Raw genomic sequence first — 22,164 nt, forward strand, 5'->3', positions numbered from 1 at the left:
CAGCAGTACAAGCAGGGCAGAGTCAGAGAAAGGTACTGTGTGGGCTGCTCTCCTTGAGTTATTGACATCATACAACTCTGACATCCCGGAGGAGCTTGTATTTTAGGTACAGAATGAGCTGTAGATGTAACTTAATGAGAGGTTAAGACAGGATGAGAGAAAGTTCTCTGAAGTTTGGGCCACACTTTTCAGGTGTTCTTGGAATCAGTGAATAGGGTCTTAGGGAGGGGTGAATTAGGACACTCTCTGAAGGAGGAGAAACCTGAGTGGGACTTCAGTAGATGTAACTTAATGAGAGGTTAAGACAGGCTGAGAGAAAGTTCTCTGAAGTTTGGGCTACAGTTTTCAGGTGTTCTTGGAATCAGTGAATAGGGTCTTAGGGAGGGGTGAATCAGGACACTCTCTGAGGGAGGAGAAACCTGAGTGGGACTTCAGTGCTGTAAAAGGAGAACGAGCAGAAAGGCCTGGAGAGGGCCTTTGGGCAGGTGGAGTGGCATGAGCTGACGGGCAGAGGCAGGGCTGAGGATCTCAGGGAGGCGTCTGAATCTGAGCCAGATCAGGGAGCCTGTACCTCTGGGCCTGGCTGGTGCGGCTGCGCCACAGGCTGGGGCTCCCGTGTGTGGACCCTCCACCTCCCTTCCAGGACGTCACCAATATTTTGCTGCTTCATTTATTGGCTCAGCAGATGCGTACTGAGCTCTGCCGTGCGGGCGCCGGGGGTTGTGTGCGTGAACAAGCTGCCGTCAGGGTGCTTGTGATCCAGTTGTGGGGATGGCAGATGCTAAACAAGCGATCAGGAAAATGAAAATCTAACGACACTTGTGATAAATGCCACGAGAGAGGAGGAGTGCTCTGAGTGTGGGGCTGGGTGGCCTTTCTGAGGACGTGAGGATTAAGCTGAGGCCAGAGGGTAATTAGGGGAAGGGGAGGCAGCACAGAGAGCAGAGAATGCAGCGGCCTCAGGGTGGGGAAGACAGTGGATCTGTCTGGGGGCAGAAAAGGGGTGGTAGTGGCTGGACAGAGAGACACCCTGGAAGGTGAGGCTGGAGAGGTGCTGGGCCCATTCGGGGGAGCCGAGGTTGGCACTGACCGGCTCCCTGCAGAGGACGGCGCGGCCCAGCCTGCAGACTTGCAGGGGATCAGGGTGGAACTGGGCGACCAGTTACAAGGCTCCTGTGGTCGTCCAGGCAAGAGGTGATGGTGACTTGGATGAGGCGTGGACAGACGTGCTTTGGAGGCTGAATCAACAGGGCCCAAGGATGAATCACATGGGGAGGGGCCAGGGAGAGGGAGGTGCCACAGTGGCCTCCTGGGGTTCTGACCACAGCACTGGAGGGGATGGTGAGGAGGGTGTGTTAGCAGGTCAGCCTGCAAGCAGTTTGGGGAAGGGTCTTTCTACAGGGCTAGGGTTTGCACAGTGGCCCCCTCTCTCCTTAGTGGTCAGAGAAGGCCGGAGAGTCCACATGGGTCTGAGTAATTTGGGGTTCAGCATTGAGAGACTGGGATCCAGCACTGGGTTCCTGGTTTCCAGATATTAAAAAAGTACCCTGATCTGACGTGAGCTCCAGGGCCGTGTGTGTGTGTGTGTGTGTAACGGATTTTGTAGAAGGAGAAGCTGTTACTTGAACAGCTGGAACAGCTTCTGCAAATTAACTATGTCATCAGCATTGTGATGAGGGGTCTCTCATGGGCCCCCACTGCTCCTCCCATCTTTGGTGTGTGAGCCGATGACAGGTAGTTCTGCGTGAGGACTGAAGCTCCTTGGGAAGAGGGGAAGATGCTGTTTTGGCCTGGGGGCTGGGAAGGAATGACATGTAGGCGGCAGCTGGGGGGGCAGAGGACGCCTTGCCCTGGGACGCGGGTGAGGACAGGACTGGCTCTAGGTGTGTCACCTGGCACAGCAGAACTGGGAGCAGCTATGTGCCCTTCCTGTTTCCACATCTCAGGGTTTGCACTTGACCTGTGCTCCCCCCACTGCCAGGGCAGCCCCTTGTCACATTCCCCAGCTTTCTAGCCCTGCCTCTTGTCCTGGGAAATGCAGCAAAACAATAAAAACCGACTTGTACTGAGAGTGTTACACTAATGCTCTATCTCAGGGCCTGTTTTAGGTTCCTATTGCTGCTGTAACGAATTACCACAAATTTAGTGGCTTAAAACAATACACGTTCATTATCTTATTGTCCTGTGGGTCAGAAGCCCTGAAATTCAGGTGCTGGCTGCTGCGTTCCTTCTGGAGGCTCTGTGGGAGAATCTCTTTGCCTTTGCCAGCTTCTAGAGGCCGCCTGCATTCCTTTGCTTGTGGCCCCTTCCTCCATCTTCAAAGCCATCAGCATAGCTTCTTAAAATTTTTCTCTCTCTCTTGTCCTTTCACCTCTGTTTCTGTTGTCATACCTCTGCTCTGACGCTGACCCTCCTACCTCCCTTTTATAAGGACGCTTGTGGTTCCGTTTGGCCTACATGGGAATTCAGGATACTCTCCGCATCTCAAGAGTCTTACCTTCATCACACCTTTGGGGATTGGGATATGGACATCTTTAGGGGGCCATTTTTCTGCCTACCACAGGGCCAGATGGTAAATATTTTAGGTTTTGCAGGCCACACACTCTCTGTTGCAACTACTTAATTCTGCCGTTGCAGGATGAGAGTGGCCATAGACAGTAAGTAATGAATGGGCATGCTGTGTCCCAATAAAACTTTATTCATGGTCATGGAAATTGAATTTCATGTAATTTTCACATGTCACAAAATATTATCATTTTGATTTTTCTCTCTTAAAAATGTAAAAAAGTATTCTTTGCTTGTGGGCTACAGAAAAGCAGGCAGTGGCCTAGTTTGGCCCATGGGCTATAGTTTCCTGGCCCCCTCTCTAGATGCATAATATCCTTTAACCTTTAGAACTCCCCTACCAATGGGTATTATTATCACTCCCATTTGCAGAACGTTAGTGCAGCTAAGCAGTTTGCCCAAGGCCACTTGGCTATATGTTGGCAGATAGGGTTAGCCCGGAGTGTGCGTGGTTTCCCCCAAATGTGAGCTTTATCTTCCCCGTAGATCCAGCAAGTCTGGGGTTACCTCCCTCTAAGTTTCCTGGGCACTGCTGCTGTCACATGCAAAGTAAATCTGGGAAACTTCTTATTGGATGGAACACGCTCAGGTGTTATAGAAAGATCGCAAGGGCTTTGGTACGCGAACCTTCTTGTTTGGGGCTCTGAGGCATAGGAACATAGCTTGGGCTCATTTGCCATGTGGCATTTTGCCACCTCTCAAAGGCTAAGGAAGTCTGTCCTGACAGCAAATGGTGCCACTATAAGCAAAGAATGCTTAGGCTTTAGTTTTTGCCTTCCTATATTTTTGGATGTAGGAACATCTGAAGGTTGTTGGGAGAAGGCCTTTGGGGTTTTGTGAGGGTGAGCCCATCTGGTTTTAGAAGTATGAATGCAAGTCACTATGGCCAGGCTTTCTCCGCCGTGGGCATGAGCTGTGGATGAGGACCCTCCTCGCCAACCAGGGGGAGACCCGGGGAGCCCAAGTGGGCCTGGATTCCAGGTTGGGAGTTGGTGGTCATCTTCTCTCTGGCTCTCTGCTGTCTCCATAACTTATTCCCCTTATTCAGGGTTCACACAGGCTGTCCCCTCTGCCTGGAAGGCTCCTCTTTCCTTTCTTCAGCTAGTTAACTAGTTAACTGGTTCCTCATCCTTCAGAGCTCAGTTCTTTGTCTCCTCCTCCAAGAAGTTCTCCCAGCCTGGGTTTAATCCTCTGAACACAGGCTCTTATGGTACCAGCTACCTCTCTCTTCATGCACTTATCAGAGCTGGACATTTATCTTTCTTTGTGATTTCGTGATTAATTCCTGTCTCCCTGTTGGACTTCACGTTCCTGTAGTAACTCCAGAGGCTGGTGGCCATACCCAATTTGGACTCACTCCCCACTGAGTCCCCACTGACCAGCACAGGGCCCTGCACATAGTAGTCACTCAATAAGCATTTGTTGGATGAATAAACGAATGACCTTTAGGGAATATATTCTACTCTGTACAATGGGGGTGATTGTATCTCCTCTACCTTAACCTCAAGAGAGGGTTGAGAATTACATAAGAGCAAGATATTATGCAAATACAAGGAATTACCCATGGTTGAGCATTCAGTGCCTGCAGAACAAAGATATCCTGACATCCCTTATTCCAACCAAGTTCAAGTTCAGGGAAGAAGTGGTGAGTCCTCACATGGGCAGGCATGCAGTGGAGGGTGTAGAGCTCAGCCTGCCCGGTTCTTGGGTCTGAGCTCCTGGCCACCTGTCTCTGGACCCTGGGATGGGGTGTGAGCACTGGACTCCCCGGGCGCTCTGCAGCCCCACGGACAGCTCATCATCTCTGTACTCTGATCACCCAGGTGATGCCTGCCCTGGTGGGGCCCAGGCTGTGGGAGTCCTCAACTTCATACAGCACTGCCTAGGATCTCTGGTCTCTTTACCGCAGAGATCTCTGTCACAGGCAGAGACATAGACCTGTCACCCTGTGCAGCTGGACAAGTTATTAAGATGGGAAATGTTGAAAGATTAGATTTATGACAGCCAATGGTGGGTTATGAAGAATAATTTATCAAATGTCAGTGCCTGCAGCCTACAATTTACAGAAGGTTTGCTTAAACTGAGAAGATCTGATTGGACTGTGCCCTCCCCCACCTCTAATGAATGACAGATCTAATGGATGGCTTCCCGGGCTGGCTGGCCACACTGGGTGTTTATCTGCTTTTTATTAATCATTATTATCACAACATTTCCATAGAGTCCCTCTACCCACAGCTCTCGAAGTGCCCAGCCACCTTGAGGGAACTGTAGCCACTTCCGGGAGGTGTTTTAGCTCTCCTGGATCAGCTGGAAGGCCTGGAGACCCCTCACCAGGAAGAGGATGGGGAAATCAAACCTCACATCCATTCATTCACTAGGAAATACATATTGGGCACCAACTGTGTGCCAGGTGCCTTGGATGCAATGCTGAGCAAAAACAGAAGTCTATCATCTAGAAGGAAGGAGGGAGATGAAGCAAATATAAATTGAGGCAAAAGTGCAGTTGTGTAATTGCTCTTGAGAAAGGCAATGAACTCTGAGAATGTACACAGGGAGGCTTCCCTGAGGAGGTGACAGTTGAGCTGTGATTTGAAGGATGGGTAGGAATTCCCTCGATGAAGAATTCCTATTCATTCCTTCTAGGCAGAGGGGATGGCACGTGCAAAGGCCCTGGGCAGTGAGGGAGCGTGCTGGTGGTCAAAAGAGGCCATCTCTTCAGGGCAGATGGAGCTTGGGGAGGGCAGAGGGAGGAGAAGGGGCAGGACATGTAGGCAGGATCAGACCCTGTGGGTTGTCCTAAGGATTTTGGCCCTGGGAAGCTGGTGAAGTAGTTGAAGCAAGAAGTGACATGATCAGCTTATGTTTGGAAAACTCACCTTAGCTGTATGGGGAAGATGGCTTGGCACAGAAAGGAACGTGAGTGGGCAGACCAGTTAGGAGTCTTTGGGTAAAAGAGGATGGTGGCTTTTACTCATTGACAGAACAGACCTGAGAGCCTCCTTATCCAGTGCTCTTTTCATTAGACCACTCTGTCCTCTTCATGGAGGCATCAGGTGGGGCACCCACTACTCCTGCTACAATTATTGGGGGCCTTCTGTAGGCTCTATTCTAGACCCTTTATGTATGTTGTTTCATACAACTCTATGAGGTAGGTACCCAAATTCCCATTTTACAGATGAGGAAGCTGAGGTACAGAGGGATTGTGTCACTGCCGAAGCTGATGCACCTTGGAGCCAGAATTTGAGTCGGGGCAGTTTGCCCCAGAGCTTGCACTGGAATCACTATGCCTTGCTGCCTCTCAGATCCGCCTGTCCTGGCCAGCAGGTGGGCATTCCCAGGGAGCATGCCCATGGCCATCCTAGGGTGGGCTGCTCCTGGCTTCTTGCTTCTCTTTCTGTCAGCTACTTGTCACCATCCTGCAGGAGAAAAGAAGCTTGGTCTGACCTGTGATGCCCTTGGCAGAGCCAGGTAGATGATTATCCTGTACCTGGAGGCTCTTCAGCAAACTGGTAAGAGTTTAGCATCGTGCCAGCCTCCTTGCAAGAACTTAGACAGGAATGCTGTTTTGTAATTTCTGGGGAGGACCCTTGTTGAGAAGGGCCTCAAGTTCTGCTGTTGGCCCAGCTTGGCAGTAGCAATAGCTAATAGCTCTGCAGAACCAACACTTTGATCTTTTAGAACCCCAGAAAGAACACAGATTCCATGGAAAACAGGTTCTAGGTGTCCTTGAGCTATTATTGTCATTACGATTTTTATTATAATAAATTGTTCTGAGTGGGAAGCTGGAGATGGGGCTGCTCCCACCTTGAGGCAGGGCAGCTATTGCGTGGGGAGACGGAGACACACCTGGATGCCTTGTCCCCTCCCCTGACCCCCCGGGGTCTACATGGCGATATTGGAGGTCCCCTCTTCTTACCTTGCCAGATGGTCTTTTCAGGGCTGGGTTACGCAGCACTGGGCAGGGGGCACTTTCTCCAGCAGGTACTGCTAAAATGCAGGTGTGTTTTTCAGAGGCTGTTGCCTTTTTCCAGTAGGACATTCTGCTGGACCAAGGTCTCCTCATGGCTAGGGACTGCCTGTTTTGTTGGCCCATGTTCCTAGCATGGCATCTGTCATTTGATGGGCCTGCAGTAAATATTCATTGGCTTAGGCTAAGAAATGGCAAATTGGTTTCATTTCATATCTTACCTTTTGTCAGTTGGTAGTGGCTGCGTGGAACACTGGGGTTGAGAGAGATTTTGAGGCATCACCTGGGCCCAGCAGGAGTGAAGGCTGTGAATGATTAGTGATGTCTGGCAGGGTGTGCTTGGGGTACATTAATTAGCTATTGCTGCATAACAAATTACCCCAAAACTTAGTGCCTTAAAACAACAGACATCTGATATCTTACAGTTTCTGCGGGTCAGGAATTTGGGAGTGGCTTACTGGATAGCTTTGGCTCAGTCTCTTCATGAGGTTCTAGTCGAGATGTTAGCTGGGGTAGAGTCATCTGAAGGCCTGAGTGGAGAGGGAGGAGCTGCTTCCAAGATGGCCCACTGTTGGCAGGAGGCCTCGGTTCCTTACCACATGGACGTCTCCACAGGTTGCTTGAGTGTCCTCATGACATGGCAACTTGCTTCCTCCTGAACAAGCATTCCAAGAGACAAAGCAAGGAGGACATCTTGGTGACAGTCTTGGAAATTGGACACTGTCACTTCCTCCATGTGCTATTTGTTAGGAGTGGGTCATTAAGTCCAGCCTCTACTTGGGGGGCAGGAATTGCAGCAAAATGGGGTATCAGCTGATAGGGTGACTGTGAGATGTAGGGCTTCCTGGTGCTGAGAGGGGGGATGGATTTTCTGCCCAAGGCAGACATCAGACATCAGTGTTTTTGCAGAGTCCTAGCCAGCTAGAGCTCTATTGTCTGCCTCAGGCTGGGGTGGGTACGGTTCACTCTAGCCACTTCATTAGCACGGGGACTTGTCCTTCTCCCCATCAGGCAGCAGTGGATGGCTGCTGGCACCCAGCCAGGTGTGGGGTGGGCCATCTCAAGACCTTGAGAGCCAGATGTTGTTTGCTGCTGATGCCATGGTAACCTGCTCAGGTGCCCTGGGCAGCCTTCCTGGCTCCTAAGTGGGAACTGCCTGGCCTTGGCATCAAGGCCTGGATTTGCTTCTGTCTTCATCCGGAGCTGGCCAGTTCAGGGTTTGCTGGATTTGTTAGCATTATCTTTTGGTGATGTAGTTTCTGAATCCAGAATATGTCTGATGTGAATGAGTATGGGGACAACAGGATAGAGTATTTGAAATTGGACCATCTTGGAAAATCTGGGACATCCCCCATCTTGTGACTGATGGGCCAGTCCCCATGAGGCTGGGGCTGCCTGGGCTGCAGGCTCTGGTGGGGCTGGCTAAGAGACCCAAGTGAAACTCCCCCCAGGGGTCATATTGAGGCTTCTCTAGAAGATCCTGACTTCCTGCCTCCTTATTTTGGGCTGAATGAGGACCTGGCCAGTGCTTGGCTGCTTAATGTGGCATTTTGGAAACATTGCCTGGTAACCTGGCTTTATGGGAATCCTCCTGGTTGATTTTCTGGAGGGTCTCTCATTCTGCCCAGTACCAGGGCATCATGTCACGTGGTCTCTTGATTCTTGGACCCCAGCTGAAGGCAGTCTGCTGACATTTTTTTTTCTTCCTGTTTTATTGAGGTATAATTGACATCCATCACTGTATTAGTTTAAGGTGTACAGCGTGATGGTTTGACTTACATATATTGTGAAATGATTACTGCAGTAAATTTAGTTCACATCCATCATCTCATATAGACGTGCTGAAGTCTTAACCTGAGCCCCTGGTCAGCTAAGCCCCTAGGAGGTGACACGTTTCTTCTTGCCCTTCTGATGTTCATAAACTCCCCACCCCTTACACACACACACACACACACACACCCAGACCATACAAAGCTAGAGAAACTTTTCCCCTGATTATTTTTCCTTTTCCAGACAGGGACATCGATATATTTGAATCATGGGCTGACAGTAATTAAAAAGCACATAACGTCATTTTAAAATGTAGTTGTTTTAGTTAATTGATTTTGCCGCCAGACCCAGAGGGAGAAAAAAAAGAACAGGGGAAAGAAAGCCTTAGAAGGGGAGAGAGGTTTCTGCGAGTGACTGGAGGCAGCTGAGGGCCCTGCTTGAATCTAATTGCTGCAAATGCTGCAGTTTGTTTCTGCTAATGGTTTTCTGCTAAAGGTCTGGGGGATGAGGCCTGATTGGAGGGGGGTGACGTTTGTTTCAGCTGCACGAGGGGTAAAATTCTGCTTTCGGGACAGGGTCTATTTTTCCTTACTCTCTATCAGCATAAAGTACTTCCAGCGAACACTTTGAATCAAGGTTCCATTTAGAGATACTTTATTCATATTTAATTACAGCCTGTAGCCCCAATCTTTAATTACGGTTCTTTATGAGCGGGCTAGGAACATTCACTAGCAATCAATAATTGTGTGTGTGTGTTGTGTGTGAGTGTGTGTAAGCACAGGAGGGTGTGGGTGTCTGACGTGCTTACTGATAAAGGGGAAGAGGATGGCTGCAGGGGCACCCCGGAGGTGGTGGGCGTGCATGGGTGGGGTGGGGTGGGCGGGATATCTGCCCAACAGGTTCCCTGGGCCGAGTGAGTAGTGCATCCTCACTTGCCATGCCTCTTTGCTTCCACTGGTCAAATTGAGGATTTGGGCAAGTCCTTACAGCTGGGCCTTGTGCAGGGTGCTGAATGGGCACCTGGGCTTTGGTGGTATCTTGGGACCCCCCCCCCCGACCCCTGGTGGGAGCAGGGAACTGTGGGAGGCCCCCCTCCCCATTCCATGGGGATATGGGGGACCAGTCTTCCTCTTACCCTGAAGATTGGGATATGCTTGCCTTGGCGCGTTCCTCCCCCTGCACCCCTCCCCGCCCCCTGCAGCGCTCCTGGCAGCTGTTCCTGCCACACAGCACTAGTGATGCCATGTCACTCGTCAGTTGCAGTGACTCTGCAGCGTCCCTGCAGTGACTCTGATTTGAAGACTGGTTGTCCTTCTCAGAGAACGAGCAAGTGTTCCCAGGGAACCAGGCGGAGGCTTGGGGTGGGAGTGGGGTCAGATGACCCCCAGGTCCCCTCGCCCATCCTAGCTGCCGGAGGTGAGGGTCTGAGTTCACAGCTTTTCTCCAGAAAACATTCTCCTTGGTGCTCCTTCAGGAATCACCAGAGGCTTTCCAAGGAAGTGGTGTTGATCTCATTATGTAACGGACAGGAATGTTGCTGAAGTTCCATCTCCCTTCGGTTCCTGGATCCCAGTCCCAGCAAGAGGGTGGGGAGGAAATGGAACTGTCACATACTGGCCTCTTGGGGGTACCGGGCACCATGCCCAGGTTTCTTTTATCTATCCCTGCTGGGGCCTGAGAACACACTGCGTCAGTCAGAGCCCCTTCAGTTGTGTGTGACAGAAAACAACTCAAACTACCTTCAGCAGAAAAAGATACTATAGGGTGGGTATCCAGGCATGGCTAGACCCAGGGGCTCAGCCATTGTGACCAGGATTCACTCTCTCTCTTGGCTCTGCTTTCCTCTTTGTTGCTACTGTGTGACCCCTGGTAGCTCCAGGCTTCAAGTTCAATATTCAGCTTCAAGTTGAGCAGAAAGAAAGAAAAGCGCTTCTACAGTTCAAGCAAAAGTAAAACAGTTGAGTCTGATTGGACCAGTTGGGTCACGTGTCAATCTCTGATGTAATCAGTGTGGCCTGAGGTACCCGGGGTTCTGATTGATCAGGCCAGGGTCTCACCCCACTCTGGAGTAACAGGTGGAGTCCACCTAGGTAAATCCCACTCGTGACATGTGCTTTTATGTTTGAGGCCTTTGGAATAGTAGCAGTGTGGGAGCAGGATCGTCCAGCCATTTCAAAAGGAGGAAAGAGCTGATACAATCCCTCTCTAATAGAAAGAATAGTGGATTCAGTCCTTCAACAAATACTTGTTTAGCACTGACTAGTTCCAGTCCTGTTCTAAGTGTAGGGAAGTCAGCAGCGAACAAAACAGAAAAAAATTGCTGCCTATTTGGAACTGATGTTCTAACGCGTTATGGGGCCGATGGCCCTTTCGTTCTTAATCTAAGCCCAGGTCCAGGATAAAGGGTTCTTGTGTGGAGAGACCCAGGGTGATTCAGGGGGATGATGTGGGAAGAATCTGGCCCTTAGGGAGCCCAGAACTCACGAGAGAGGGAAAAAGGCAAGTTGGGGAAGGGGGCAATAGGAGGGGTACAAATAAAAACCCAATAAGGAAGAAGGGGGACGGGAAGCCAATCTGTACCCATCTCCCGTGACAGAAAAGGGTAGGCCCCTCCCGTGTTGCCTGGACCTTTGGTCCCCGCAGGATGTTGATAAATGGCATGGAGTTAGTGAAAGCCACCAAAATGATGACAGGACTGGAGGGAGTGATTTATGAGATGAGATTAGCAAAGTGATGGTGCAGCCTAGCAAACAAAGGGATGGGGTGGTGGCCGTGGGTCGTGTGACCTCTGAAGTCCAAGGAGAGGAGGGGGGCTGAGGGGTAGGATGGAGTGGCTGCTGCAGGAGGGGGACAAAGAGAGGCAACAGGGGCACGGACTGAGTGGACCTCAGCGTGAGAGCCTGGGCGGTGTGAGGAGGAGGGGAGGCGTGTGGCATACATATACACATTCGCGTGTGTGTGTGTGTGTGTGTGTGTGTGTGTGTGTGTGTGTATATCTGGCCTTTCCAGAATTGTGGGGCTATACAGGGAATTCAAGAAATGGAAGGGATGGGAATTTCAGGCCTGGACAATTTTGCAAAAGGCTTTTGGGGCCCTCCTTCCCATCTGGTAGAATATTCATATCTGGACCATTTATCTGACCACTCAAGTCAGACAGACTTTTTCCTTCAGGAGAACTGGAATGGCATTTCTAAGAGGGAAGAAGGGAAGGAAGAAGGGAAGAGAAGATGGAAGAGTAAGGGGTATATGTTCCATTTCCTAGAGAAAGTGAGGCACAGAAGGGGCAGGGATCTGCCCAAGGTACTTGGGGTGGCATCACACATGAAGACCGAAAGCAGGGCTCTGGTGTGCAGAGATCTCTGCCAGGTGGCTGGGTCAAGAGCGGACTTGGGGACCCACGTTGAGGCTCAGGCAGCAACAAGTGGTAGCTGTTGGGTTTGGAGCCTCTAGCCTGGGCTTCCTTGAGCTTTCCAGATTGGCGGGGTTGGAATATCTTCCATATGATCCCCGGGCTTGGGCTGCCCTGGACCCAGGTTCTGTTAACTTTTGATCGTTATCCATATGTGGGAGCCTCGGAGACACAATGGTGGGTAATTAAATGGGTGGATGTTGCACGGTTCTGAACACTCGAGATGGTACTTTTTTGGCTTTAAATGGAGGTGCTCAGGGTACCCATGCACAGGTATGAGACCCACCCTCCACGTGTGTTTTCTGTCTCACTCCCTGCACGTGGCTGGTGTGAATTTCCATGGCAGTAAAGGGCCCAGGCAAAGCAACTGATAGAGGAGAAAATCTGTCTGGGGGGCACTAGGCAGTGCTGGCCCTGGCCCATCCTCCTGGCCCCTCTCACTGAATCGAGTCATCTTAATTGCTCTGTCCTCTCTCCACTCTTGACAGATTCATGATTTGTTCATGAGCTTTGACGACACCCCTCTGGGAGCTGCCTCTCTGGCCCAGGTCCACAAGGCGGTGCTGCATGATGGGCGGACGGTGGCCGTGAAGGTCCAGCACCCAAAGGTGCAGGCTCAGAGCTCAAAGGACATTCTTCTGATGGAGGTGAGAGCCTTCCACCTTCCCGTTCCTTCATACTCATTCTACATTTCCCTGGGATCCAGGCAGTCCCAGTGAAACTGGTTCAAGGCCTATAGTTTGGAGTGTGTGTGGCCCTTTGAGCAGCAGAGTGAAAGAGGAGAGCTTGAGACCACAAAGGTGTCATGACAGCGCTGTGACCAGGGGACCCATGGCAGGGTTGCTTGATTTTTGATTCATTCCTGGGAACTGTCTGTGGGTGGTCTCAGAACACGGTGGGCAGCTGCCGGGGCCAAGGAGACCTCAGGGGGATATTGTAGAAATGAGATGACCCACAGGTGATTTCCTTGGGGGTAGAAAAAGTTACTTCCTAATTTGTTAAATTATAACAAAAGAGAGCATGTGGTCAATCAGGGGATATGGAAATGACAGGCAGATCACATAGAAATATTTATGCAGGTTGCACATTTGCTTCCCTGATATTTTGTTTTGAATGAACAAAATGTGTATGCCCTAAAATGGCCCTGGGACAGCTGTAGTGGGGACTGTGCCTCTGGACTTTTCTAGCTCCACGCCTGGAGCAAGGAAAAAGGGTGAGCGGCCAGGGCTTGGGCGGTGGCCAGCACCCCCAGTGGAGGTCAGCAGTCTGCCTACCCTGCCAGCTTGTCCCGCTCCTTCCTTTTCTCTTTCCCTTTCCTTGGTTCCCTTTCCTCACCTTGGACACGTAGTTTATTCTTTCAGCTCACTTTGACTAAACTTAACACAGACATAGGACACAAGAGTGAGTGACCTGCATCTTCATCTTCAGGGGAGCTCCCCATTTAGTGGAGCAGACAGGCTTGTACACAAAACAGCCCTTGACTATGAGCTCCGTCAAGGGGGTGTTTGCGGAGTGCCGTGGAGCCCTGTGCCTGGACTGTTGGGGGCATCAGGGGGGCTTCACCAAGGCACCCACGAGACAGCCGGGCAGGGGAAGCATGACCCAGCCTGTGCGAAGGCCCTGAGTCTTAGGGGAGCAGGGTGTGCTTGGAGAGCTTCAGCTGGTTCAGACGGAACGAGCTGGGCGTGGGTGCAGATGAGGCTGGGAAGGTAGGCAGGACAGAACATGAAGGGCCTCGTATTCCAGGCTCAGGCGCAGAATGGTATACATAGTAAGTACGTATTTACTGTGGAACCGAGCAGATCTGATTTTCTTCTGTAGTCAGTGGGGAACCATTTAAGAATTTTAATCAGGGGAATGTCGTGATCAGATGTGCCTTAGAAATAAAAGTCTGTTGACAGTCTGGAGGATGTATTGGAAGGCAGAAAGACTGTAGCCAGGGAGACTAATTGAGGGGCTGCAGCCTTGGTCTGAGAGAGAAATGATGATGTGAACCAAGGCAGTGTAATGGGGGTGGAGGAGAGGCATGGATTCACAGGGTGGAATCGTCAGGACTTTGTGACCAGCTTTACGTGGGGTGGGGGAAAATACTGGTATGAATGAAAATGAAAACAAATTGTAAGTTTCTGGCTTAAATGATTAAATTTCGGTGCCTTTAACGATGTGTATCAGTCGGGATTCAGTTGGGGGGGGAAAAAAGAACTTGCTCTAGGTATTTCAGAGGGAATTTAAAACAGAACATGGGGTTCACAGGGGATGGAATTGCTGAGAAGCCAAGTGGAATGGTGAGATAGTCACCAATAGCAGCAAGCCACTGCCACCCTCCAGGTGGAGGGACAAGGAGAAGAGGTGGTTCCCTGGAGCCCAGGTGCTGGGGCCACCTGAGGGGAGTGGACCACAGACCTCGGGCCTGTCACCTGGGGTTGGAGCCACAGATGCTGTTTGAGGCAGTGGGTGTTTCACCTCCTCCTGTTCCCCCCCGCCCACCCCCCGTATTCCACCAAACCTAGCTGGAAGCCGGTTGGCAAGGGAGCCTGGGGAATGTAGTTTCTTATGAGATTAAAGGGGTGGGCTGGATGTCAGAGCAAGTGGAGTGGGTGATGGAGCAAGTATGTTCTGTGAGACATTGCCGTCAGTAGTTTTAGATCAGGATCTCTCTGTCGGTCTGCAGTTCAGGCTGGAAATACAGATTCTGGATTTATCAGCAAGGAGACTCATGGGAGCCGAATCTGGGGCAGTAGCTGAGATGACTTAGATTAGCTGTATAGAGTAAAAATAAAAGGAGGGGGCAAAGAAAGAACGGTGAGGAGCATCTTCTGGGGAGTGTGCCCAGGAGGATGAGTTCCTGAGGGAACTAAGAGGGCATGGTCAGAGGGATTAGAGGAGAACCAGGACTGAGCAGCTACATCCAATGAAAACAATGTAAAGAAGAGAGCACTGTCGGTTATCTAGCATCCCAACTGATACAGCCACTAGTCTGCATGATGAGCCACCTCAAAACGTAGTGGCTTAAAACGCCAGTCGTGTATTTTGCTCATGACTCTGCAATCTGGGCAGGGTGTGGTAGAGAGACTCATCTCTGTTTTATGTGGCGCCAGCTGGGGTGGCTTAACTGCAACAGGAGGACCCACTCACACGGCTGGCAAGTGGGTTCTGGCTGTTGGCTGGGCGCTCAGCCGGGGCTGTGGGTCAGGGCCTTAGATCCTCACCAAGGCCTCTCCAAGGCTGGTTGGGCTTCCTCACAGCATGGTGGCTGGGTTCGAAGAGGGATTGTCCCAAGAGAATAAGGCTGAAAGCACATCATAGTTTTATGACCTAGCCGTGGCAGTCACGCAGGTTACTTCTTCCTTACTTTATTGGTAAGAGCAAGAGTCACAAAGTCCCCCTTGGTTTAAGAGGCAGGGAAACAGACTCTACCTCTTGATGGGGGAGTGGCACGGTTCCAGAAGAGCATTAGAGTGGGAGGTATTGTTGCAGCCATCTTGGAGAATATAGTCTGTCAGAATTACTTCATGTTGTCAAATGCAATATAAATTCGTAAAACTCTGAAAAGAGTATTTTGGATTTGGCGACTTAGAGTTCTTGGGAAGAGCAGGGAGAGTGGGGTGAGTGGGGTGGAAGAGAACTGAGGCCTCAGGGAGCAGAGATGGTTAATGTAGACTGCTCTTTTCATGTTTAGCCATGGATGGTGGGGGAGGGTGAGCGTAGTGGTTAGAGCAGAGCACAGGATTAGCGGCGGGGACCTGGGGCAGGCTGTAGCTGATGGGGAAGGGGCAGCGGAGTTGGGGACTTGGAGATTTAGGAGAGAGAAGTAACTGATAGATCTGGTTTAGGAGGAGCCTGGAGGGATTGGGCTCCAAGGACACAGGTGGAAACATTAGGCTTTGGCAGCCTTTGTTTGAGGCTAGAGGAAGGTAGTAAGGCTGGGTACAGATGAGTGAGTGGGGCAGAGGGGGAAGGTGGGGAAAGTGGACAGCTGAGTTGTACCAGCCTGATAGCCTCTATTTTTTCTCTGAAGTAGGAGGTAAGACCATCTGCTGAGAAAGAGGGGGTAGGAGGTGGCATGGAGGCTTGAGCGGGGAGATGAAGGTTTGGAATATTGCTGGGTGCAGTGGAAAAGGGAGCTGACCGGGGCTCGGGGGCGGGGTTGCCGAGTGGCATGGGGCAGCCACCTGGAAACCTTAGTTTTCTGAAGCTTTCTGAAGCATCAGTCAGTAGCTATGGAACAGCCATAGATGCAAGTGCACTGTGAGTCTCGGAGGATCCCTGGGTGTCCTGGGACCCAGCAGCCATGCCTGCATTAGCTGGGAACCTGTCTCTGCCCGGTGGTGCCAGCAGACCCACTGGGGCTGGGAGGACAGCTGACATCTTTTCTCTCTTTTCTCTGCTCAGAGCCTCACTGCTCCCTAAGTAATGGTGGCCGTAAGGTCAATATCAATAATAGCAGTAATAAAGATTTGGCATCTTCCTCCCTGAGATAAGCATCAGATGCTTTTCGTGGAAATTACCAGCCCTGTGACTACGTGCAGAGCACAGAGCGGCTCCTTCGCAGTGGCTGGGGCTGGGATCGTGAGGCAGATCAGAGAGCCGCACTCACAGCCTTCAGGAGAGAAACTGGAAATGAGCCCTGAGGTCACCACCTCCATGCACCGTCCGCGTTAGCAGCAGCACAGAGTGGTACTGCCTTGTCACTGGGCTTGGCCTCTGGTGGGAAAAAGTCCTATCTGGTCACCCTTCTCTGCTTTACAACTAAGAGGTGCCAACTGGAAAGCTCATTTTGTTTTATGTTTGAAATGAGTATTACTATTTTTTTCTGAGTCCAGACCTAAATGGTGCCTTGATTTTAGGAATGACACGTGCTCCAGTGTGCTTAGTAGGAAAAAAATGATTTCTAGGAGGCATTAGGGCTATCGTACCCACCAGAAACTTAGAGACAGAGGGGAGGCAAAGCTACTTTTCTGCAGAGCCTTCTGGTGTTTCTTTTCATGCCAATTCCAGGTATTGTGTGTCCTCATGCTTCTCTCCCACTGCCCACTATTCTCTCTCTCATCTCGAACCCTGTGATTGATCACAGCCTGTTCTTGAGAGGAAGAAAACCTGATTAAAGTAGTTCATACTAAGGAGAGAGTGGCTAATAGGCTTAACCTCTGGATATTTGCAGTTTAAGAAGTGGGCTTGTAAATCCAAACACGTATCTGCTGTAAGGATAGAGGTTTGCAGGAATGCGACTTTTGAGAATAAGGAGGTGGGGGCTACTAGCTATATCAGTTAGTATGCTTTTAACTGCATGTATCAGGAAATCCAACTAAAAGTGGTATAAATAATAGTAACCTATATTATCTTACATTACAGGACATCTGGAAGTAGGGTCAGCTGTTTCAAGGTTGACTAATCTATCACTTCTTTGTGGTTTTTAAGGACCTAGGTTCTTTATGTCTTCCATTCTGCCAGCTCAGCTTCCTGGCGTGTCCTTCTAAGGTAGTGCCCCTCATAGCCGCAAAACAGCTGCAGGGTTCCTGCTATTACTAGTAGATGACGTCCAGATGCTAGAGAGGGCCTGTTTCTTCCCTCATATTAAAAAGTAGCCCCTTAATAGAATTCCTTTCAGTTTTCATTGGCCAGAAGCAGGCCCACATCCCCAAGCCTGAATCAGTCTTGGCAAGAGGATTGGGACCACTTTGATTGGCTTAGACCAATCATGATTTGCCTTCTCAGGCTAAGGCCTGCCTTCCTTGAAGGACAAGAAAGATGCAGAAAATTGAGGTTCTGTTAGCCAGGAAGTTGGCACCCAATAGCATGTGCCACCCTGGTGCTTTGTGTCTCCTTCTCTTGGGGAAGGGGATGGTCTCGGTGATAGCTGTTGACCAGTGCTAGAGAAACAGAGACTGACTCTCAGTAAATGGTGATGAACCTGATGGTGTCGGTGACTTTGCACAAAAGAGAAAGGCACGGCCAAGGGTGTTTTCAGCTTTGTCATTATCACCTGATATTGTCCCTTTAATATTTGGGGCAACTCTACTTCTAGATGCACGACCAGTGACTCTTATTGATTTGAGTGGCTGTCCAGAGCCAGACTAATTGGGCCCAGAGATTGGAACAGTGATTCAGCAGCAAGGGGAGAACTGACAAGGCAGAGTCTGTCTGCTGGCGGGCTGGCTTTGCAGCAGTTCTTGCCTGCCCACGATAGCAGGGAGCTTAGCAGGCCAGGTCTCACTGCCACGCTCACCGTTTGAGAACAGGGTAGGACTCAGTTGACCCATGAGGCGGTAGTAAGACCATCATTCCCAGGTCCCAATAGCACTATCCCGTATCACTCCCTGTTATCTCTTAAGCTTCTGAAATTGATGATGAACACCCCCGTGCTCTATCACCCCCTAAAGAATCTAACTCATGGCCAGGCGCCCTGCCCTTCATGTACCACCTGTCCCCAAGGTGCTCTGCAGCATTAGGGTAGAACTCTCTGATCTGAGCACCAGAATCCCATCCACCATTTGATGTCATCCAGCCCATACCAAGGGACTCTAAAAGTAAAGACCTGTGACAGTTATGTTTTTGATTTTTTTTGAACAACATTTTCAATGCATGCTGTCTGTCATCTTGTTTCTTTTCTGAATGTGTTGATTGAACGGTGGGTGGCTAGGTAATGTTTGTGTCGGCACAGAATCCAACAGCTGATTTTATTTTTTTTAAATACATTTTTTAAAGCCCCAGAGATGTAGACCATCCCATGGAAACTTCTCTTCACCCTGTAATTCTGCTTTCTAAAAAGTATGCACTTTAATAAACCCCATGAATGGTAAGCTATTTACATCACTCTGAACTGATCTTCGATCCTTGTCGAACATCCATTTTTACCAGTTCAGATCTGTGTAGGCGTTCTATTTAGTGTCCTGTTTTTCCATAGAACATTATTTCTTTTATAATATATAATAACTTGATAGCAGTAACTCGAATTTCAGTTGCATTTTACAGTTTACAAAGCTCTTTTTATGCCTTATCTCAAGCTTCCTATTGTATTGTCCTGTATTGTATTGCCTGAGACAGGGCTGCATAAAGAAAGAAGTGAAAAAAAAAACAACAAACCAACACGTGGGTCCAAGTCCTGCATTTGAAATTAAAAGCTATGTGACCTTGAGAAATGCTTTAACCTCTTGGATCTGATTCCCTTCTCTGTGAAATGGGCAAGAAGAGGAAGAAATGAGAGCATGTGTATAAAGTGCCTCATAGCGCAGTGCCTATGCCTGGATAATGATAATTACCTTTTTTTTTTTTTTGCTATTATAAATAGCAGTCACTAGTTTTCAAACTTTTATGTGACTCTCAATTTTTCCATTACATTTCTGTGTGGCTCATAATTTATTTTTCCTACTGTGAGCCAATAGCCCTATAGGAGAATGATTTCATTATTCTACCTTGAAGGAAGTATTACTTGTTGAATATACCTTGATTGATTAACAAGACTCCAAATCAAGTAGAATATTCTCAGGCATCTTAAAACTGTGGTTCCCCAAAATTCAGAGGTAGTCCTTTCTCCACCAAAATCTTAGAGGCATAAAAACTTAATGCATTTGGGTAATGCACATGTGAACATATAATTATTTCTGGGGAGAGGGCAAACCTTTTGGAATGTTCATTTATTCATTCACTCATTCATTCATGTGAATATTCAGTAAACATCTGCTGGTTATTGAGTACGTGCTAGGCACTGGTGGAAAATTGGCTGCTGGAAGAATTTTATGGAGAAGATAAATTTGGGAGAAAAATCAAAAAGTCAAATTGATAAAAACACCTGTTTTATTTTCGTTGGTTGCATCTGTTGTCAAAAAAGAAAAACTTGAATCTACTTAGGGCAGGCTCTTAAGAAGGGAATTGAATAAAAACAGAAGGTGAAACTGAGGAGTTTTATTTTATTTTCCCAAGCCAAGAAAAGTCTAAAGTGACAGCAGCCCAAACCGTTTTAGACTTGGACCAGACAACTTTTAACCTGACCCCTCTCTCCACCCACTGTGAAGTTCAAGGGGTTGATAACCCCCCTGAATTATGTACAAAATTATGGGAGTATTTACATTTTCTGGGCTTCATAGCTGGCATCAAAATTTCAAATTGGTGACTTCCTATAAAGGGGATGGTGTCCTATAAAGCTAAGAACCCCTGACTTCCATTCAAACAGACCCTCTCATTTTAAAGTAACCAAGGAAGTGACAGGCCAACCACCACAGAATGCTTTTGAGACCAGTTTTATGAGTAGTGCAAAGTTTTTTGGGTTATGAATTAGTTTACTGATTAGTTATTAGCAATTAATATCAATCAATAAAGTCTTTGGCTGCTTTTATGATTCATGACATTAAGTATTAATAATAATCAATAGTACTAGTAATGACTAATCACATAATTGATTAGTAACAGAAGAGTCTTTAAAGTGCCTTTCAGTGCTGTTTGGATGTAAATGATAATTAAAAATTTCACAAATAACAGTGACCATACAAATGATGAGGAGTTATTGTGTGGCCAGAAGCCTCATCTCCTGGTATAGACTCCACTGGGCTACATGTGGGTCTCTGTGTATACCTGCGTCTGGTCCAAAGTCATTACCAAGAAGGTAATCAGTACATTTTGATTGAACAAATGAGTGAGACTCATTGTGGCTCCTTCCTTGTCCCTCCTGGGTGAGAAGCTCTGGAATCTAGGCTGGAGCAAAACACCCAAGAGGGTTCTTGCTTGAACTCAGAGCCCAGAGATTGGAATTCAGGGGCCTCGGATGACAGGTGTGCCCTTGGCCTGGGCCAGGCAGGTGCTTCTGTTTCCTGTGCACCAGCTCTGCCTCCCCTTTGGTGACAGCTGAGGGCCATCTGAGGGCACGGTGACGCGACGGGACGCCCGGCTCTGACACATGCGGCCTGGGCCTCACTGTTGCCACCTCTTCCTTCTTGTTTCGTGTGACGGAAACAGAAACAAAACATAAACTAAATCGATTATCATAAGGTCACAGGTCTAGCCCCTGAAAGACTAGACAAGACTTAAAGGAAATTAGACTGCAGCCGAATGTAATTAAAAAGTGTTTGAGAGAAATTGAGTATAATAACCCTGTGTGATGATTCTTTTAGAATGGCGTCTGGTACATTGCCTTGGACATAGGATTTAAAAGCAAAGCTGTAAAATGCCTTGTAGTTAATGGCCCTACTTTAGATTTATTTCTTTGTGCTGCATGTGCCTAGTACATTGTTGGACATCATATCATAGACCAGGGCAAACAGAAGCATGAGACAAGGCTCATAGCTGGGGCTCAGTAAGGCCTTCTGGATAGACTGGGTGGTGTCTTGGTCAGCTCAGGCTGCCATAACAAAATACCATAGACTGGGAGGCTTAAATGACAGACACTTATTTCTCACAGTTCTAGAGGCTGGGAAGTCTAAGATCAAGGTGCCAGCTGATTTGGTTCCTGGTAGGAGCCTCTTCCTGGCTTGTAGACAGATAGCTGCCTTCTCCCTGTGTCCTCACCTGGCGAAGAAGCGGAGAGCTCTGATCTCTCTTTCTCTTCTTATAAGGACACTAATCTTGTCACAGGGGCCCTACTTTCATGAGCTCATCTAGACCCAATTACTTCCCAAAGGCCCCACCTCCAAACACCATCACTCTGAGGTTAGGGCTTAACATATGAATTTGGGGGTTACATAAGCATTAAGTCCATAACAGATGGGGAAGGTCTCTTGGTACCAATAAGTCCATGGTTCTTTAGTTCTTGTTCCTTATCTTTCTGCTTTAGCCAGGGCTAGAGATGGGGATTCTCAGAGAACTTGAACCATAATCTATACCAAGAATTACTGGGAGGATCTGTCAGTGGTTCTCCCCAGGACCAACTTTGAACACCAACAGGAGGGCTTATAGGAGAACAGGAGAGGTGCCTTCTGTGTCCCTCCCTCTCCCCACCCCCCGCCCCCCCCAATGCTGGAACATCCCCCATGTCCCTGGCATCACCCTTGCTTACCCACTACAGTGCTATAGTCTGTGAAGTTGTGAGACCATCTCAAATCCAGAGCTCCAGTGGTGGGGTAGCCTCAGAACTGAGTCCCTGCCCATGGAGGCGCCGTGGTGTGCTCTGCAGATGTCTGTGGGCTCTTGTTCTCTGCCAGTGATGTTTGTTTCACATAATTAAACTGACAACTGAAATGCCAGGTAAGTCTTCTGAAACTCACTCTTTCATCATGTCCTGACTCAAGAGTGCACAGTGGGCCCAGATTTCCAAAAATCCAAGCTTTTTACCCAATTGGTCAAATCCCTTATCTCTTACTCCTCTTGTCTTATCCAACCTTGGTTTGTTATTCCAATTTGATTTTTTATCATGAAATATTTTAGACGTATTCAATACAAAAAGCATAGAAAATAATATAAATGCTCAGGTACCAACCACTCAGCCTAAGAAATAAATAAAATGTAGCTGCTGCCCCCTCCCAGC

At 48.9% G+C, this 22,164-nt stretch overlaps 1 protein-coding gene across 3 annotated transcripts in view; it reads left to right on the forward strand.

Annotated features, from left to right (window-relative positions):
- The window catches only part of ADCK1 (aarF domain containing kinase 1), a 107,426-nt gene that overhangs the window by 56,772 nt on the left and 28,490 nt on the right, over positions 1 to 22,164 (forward strand). For all 3 annotated transcript variants that reach the window (XM_059915801.1, XM_059915800.1, XM_059915802.1), the window contains exon 5: positions 12,200 to 12,358. In XM_059915801.1, the coding sequence (XP_059771784.1) occupies positions 12,200 to 12,358 (159 nt within the window). The remainder of the gene's footprint in view (positions 1 to 12,199; positions 12,359 to 22,164) is intronic.

The sequence above is a fragment of the Balaenoptera ricei genome, chromosome 2 (assembly GCF_028023285.1).
Source record: "Balaenoptera ricei isolate mBalRic1 chromosome 2, mBalRic1.hap2, whole genome shotgun sequence".
Taxonomy (NCBI): domain Eukaryota; kingdom Metazoa; phylum Chordata; class Mammalia; order Artiodactyla; family Balaenopteridae; genus Balaenoptera; species Balaenoptera ricei.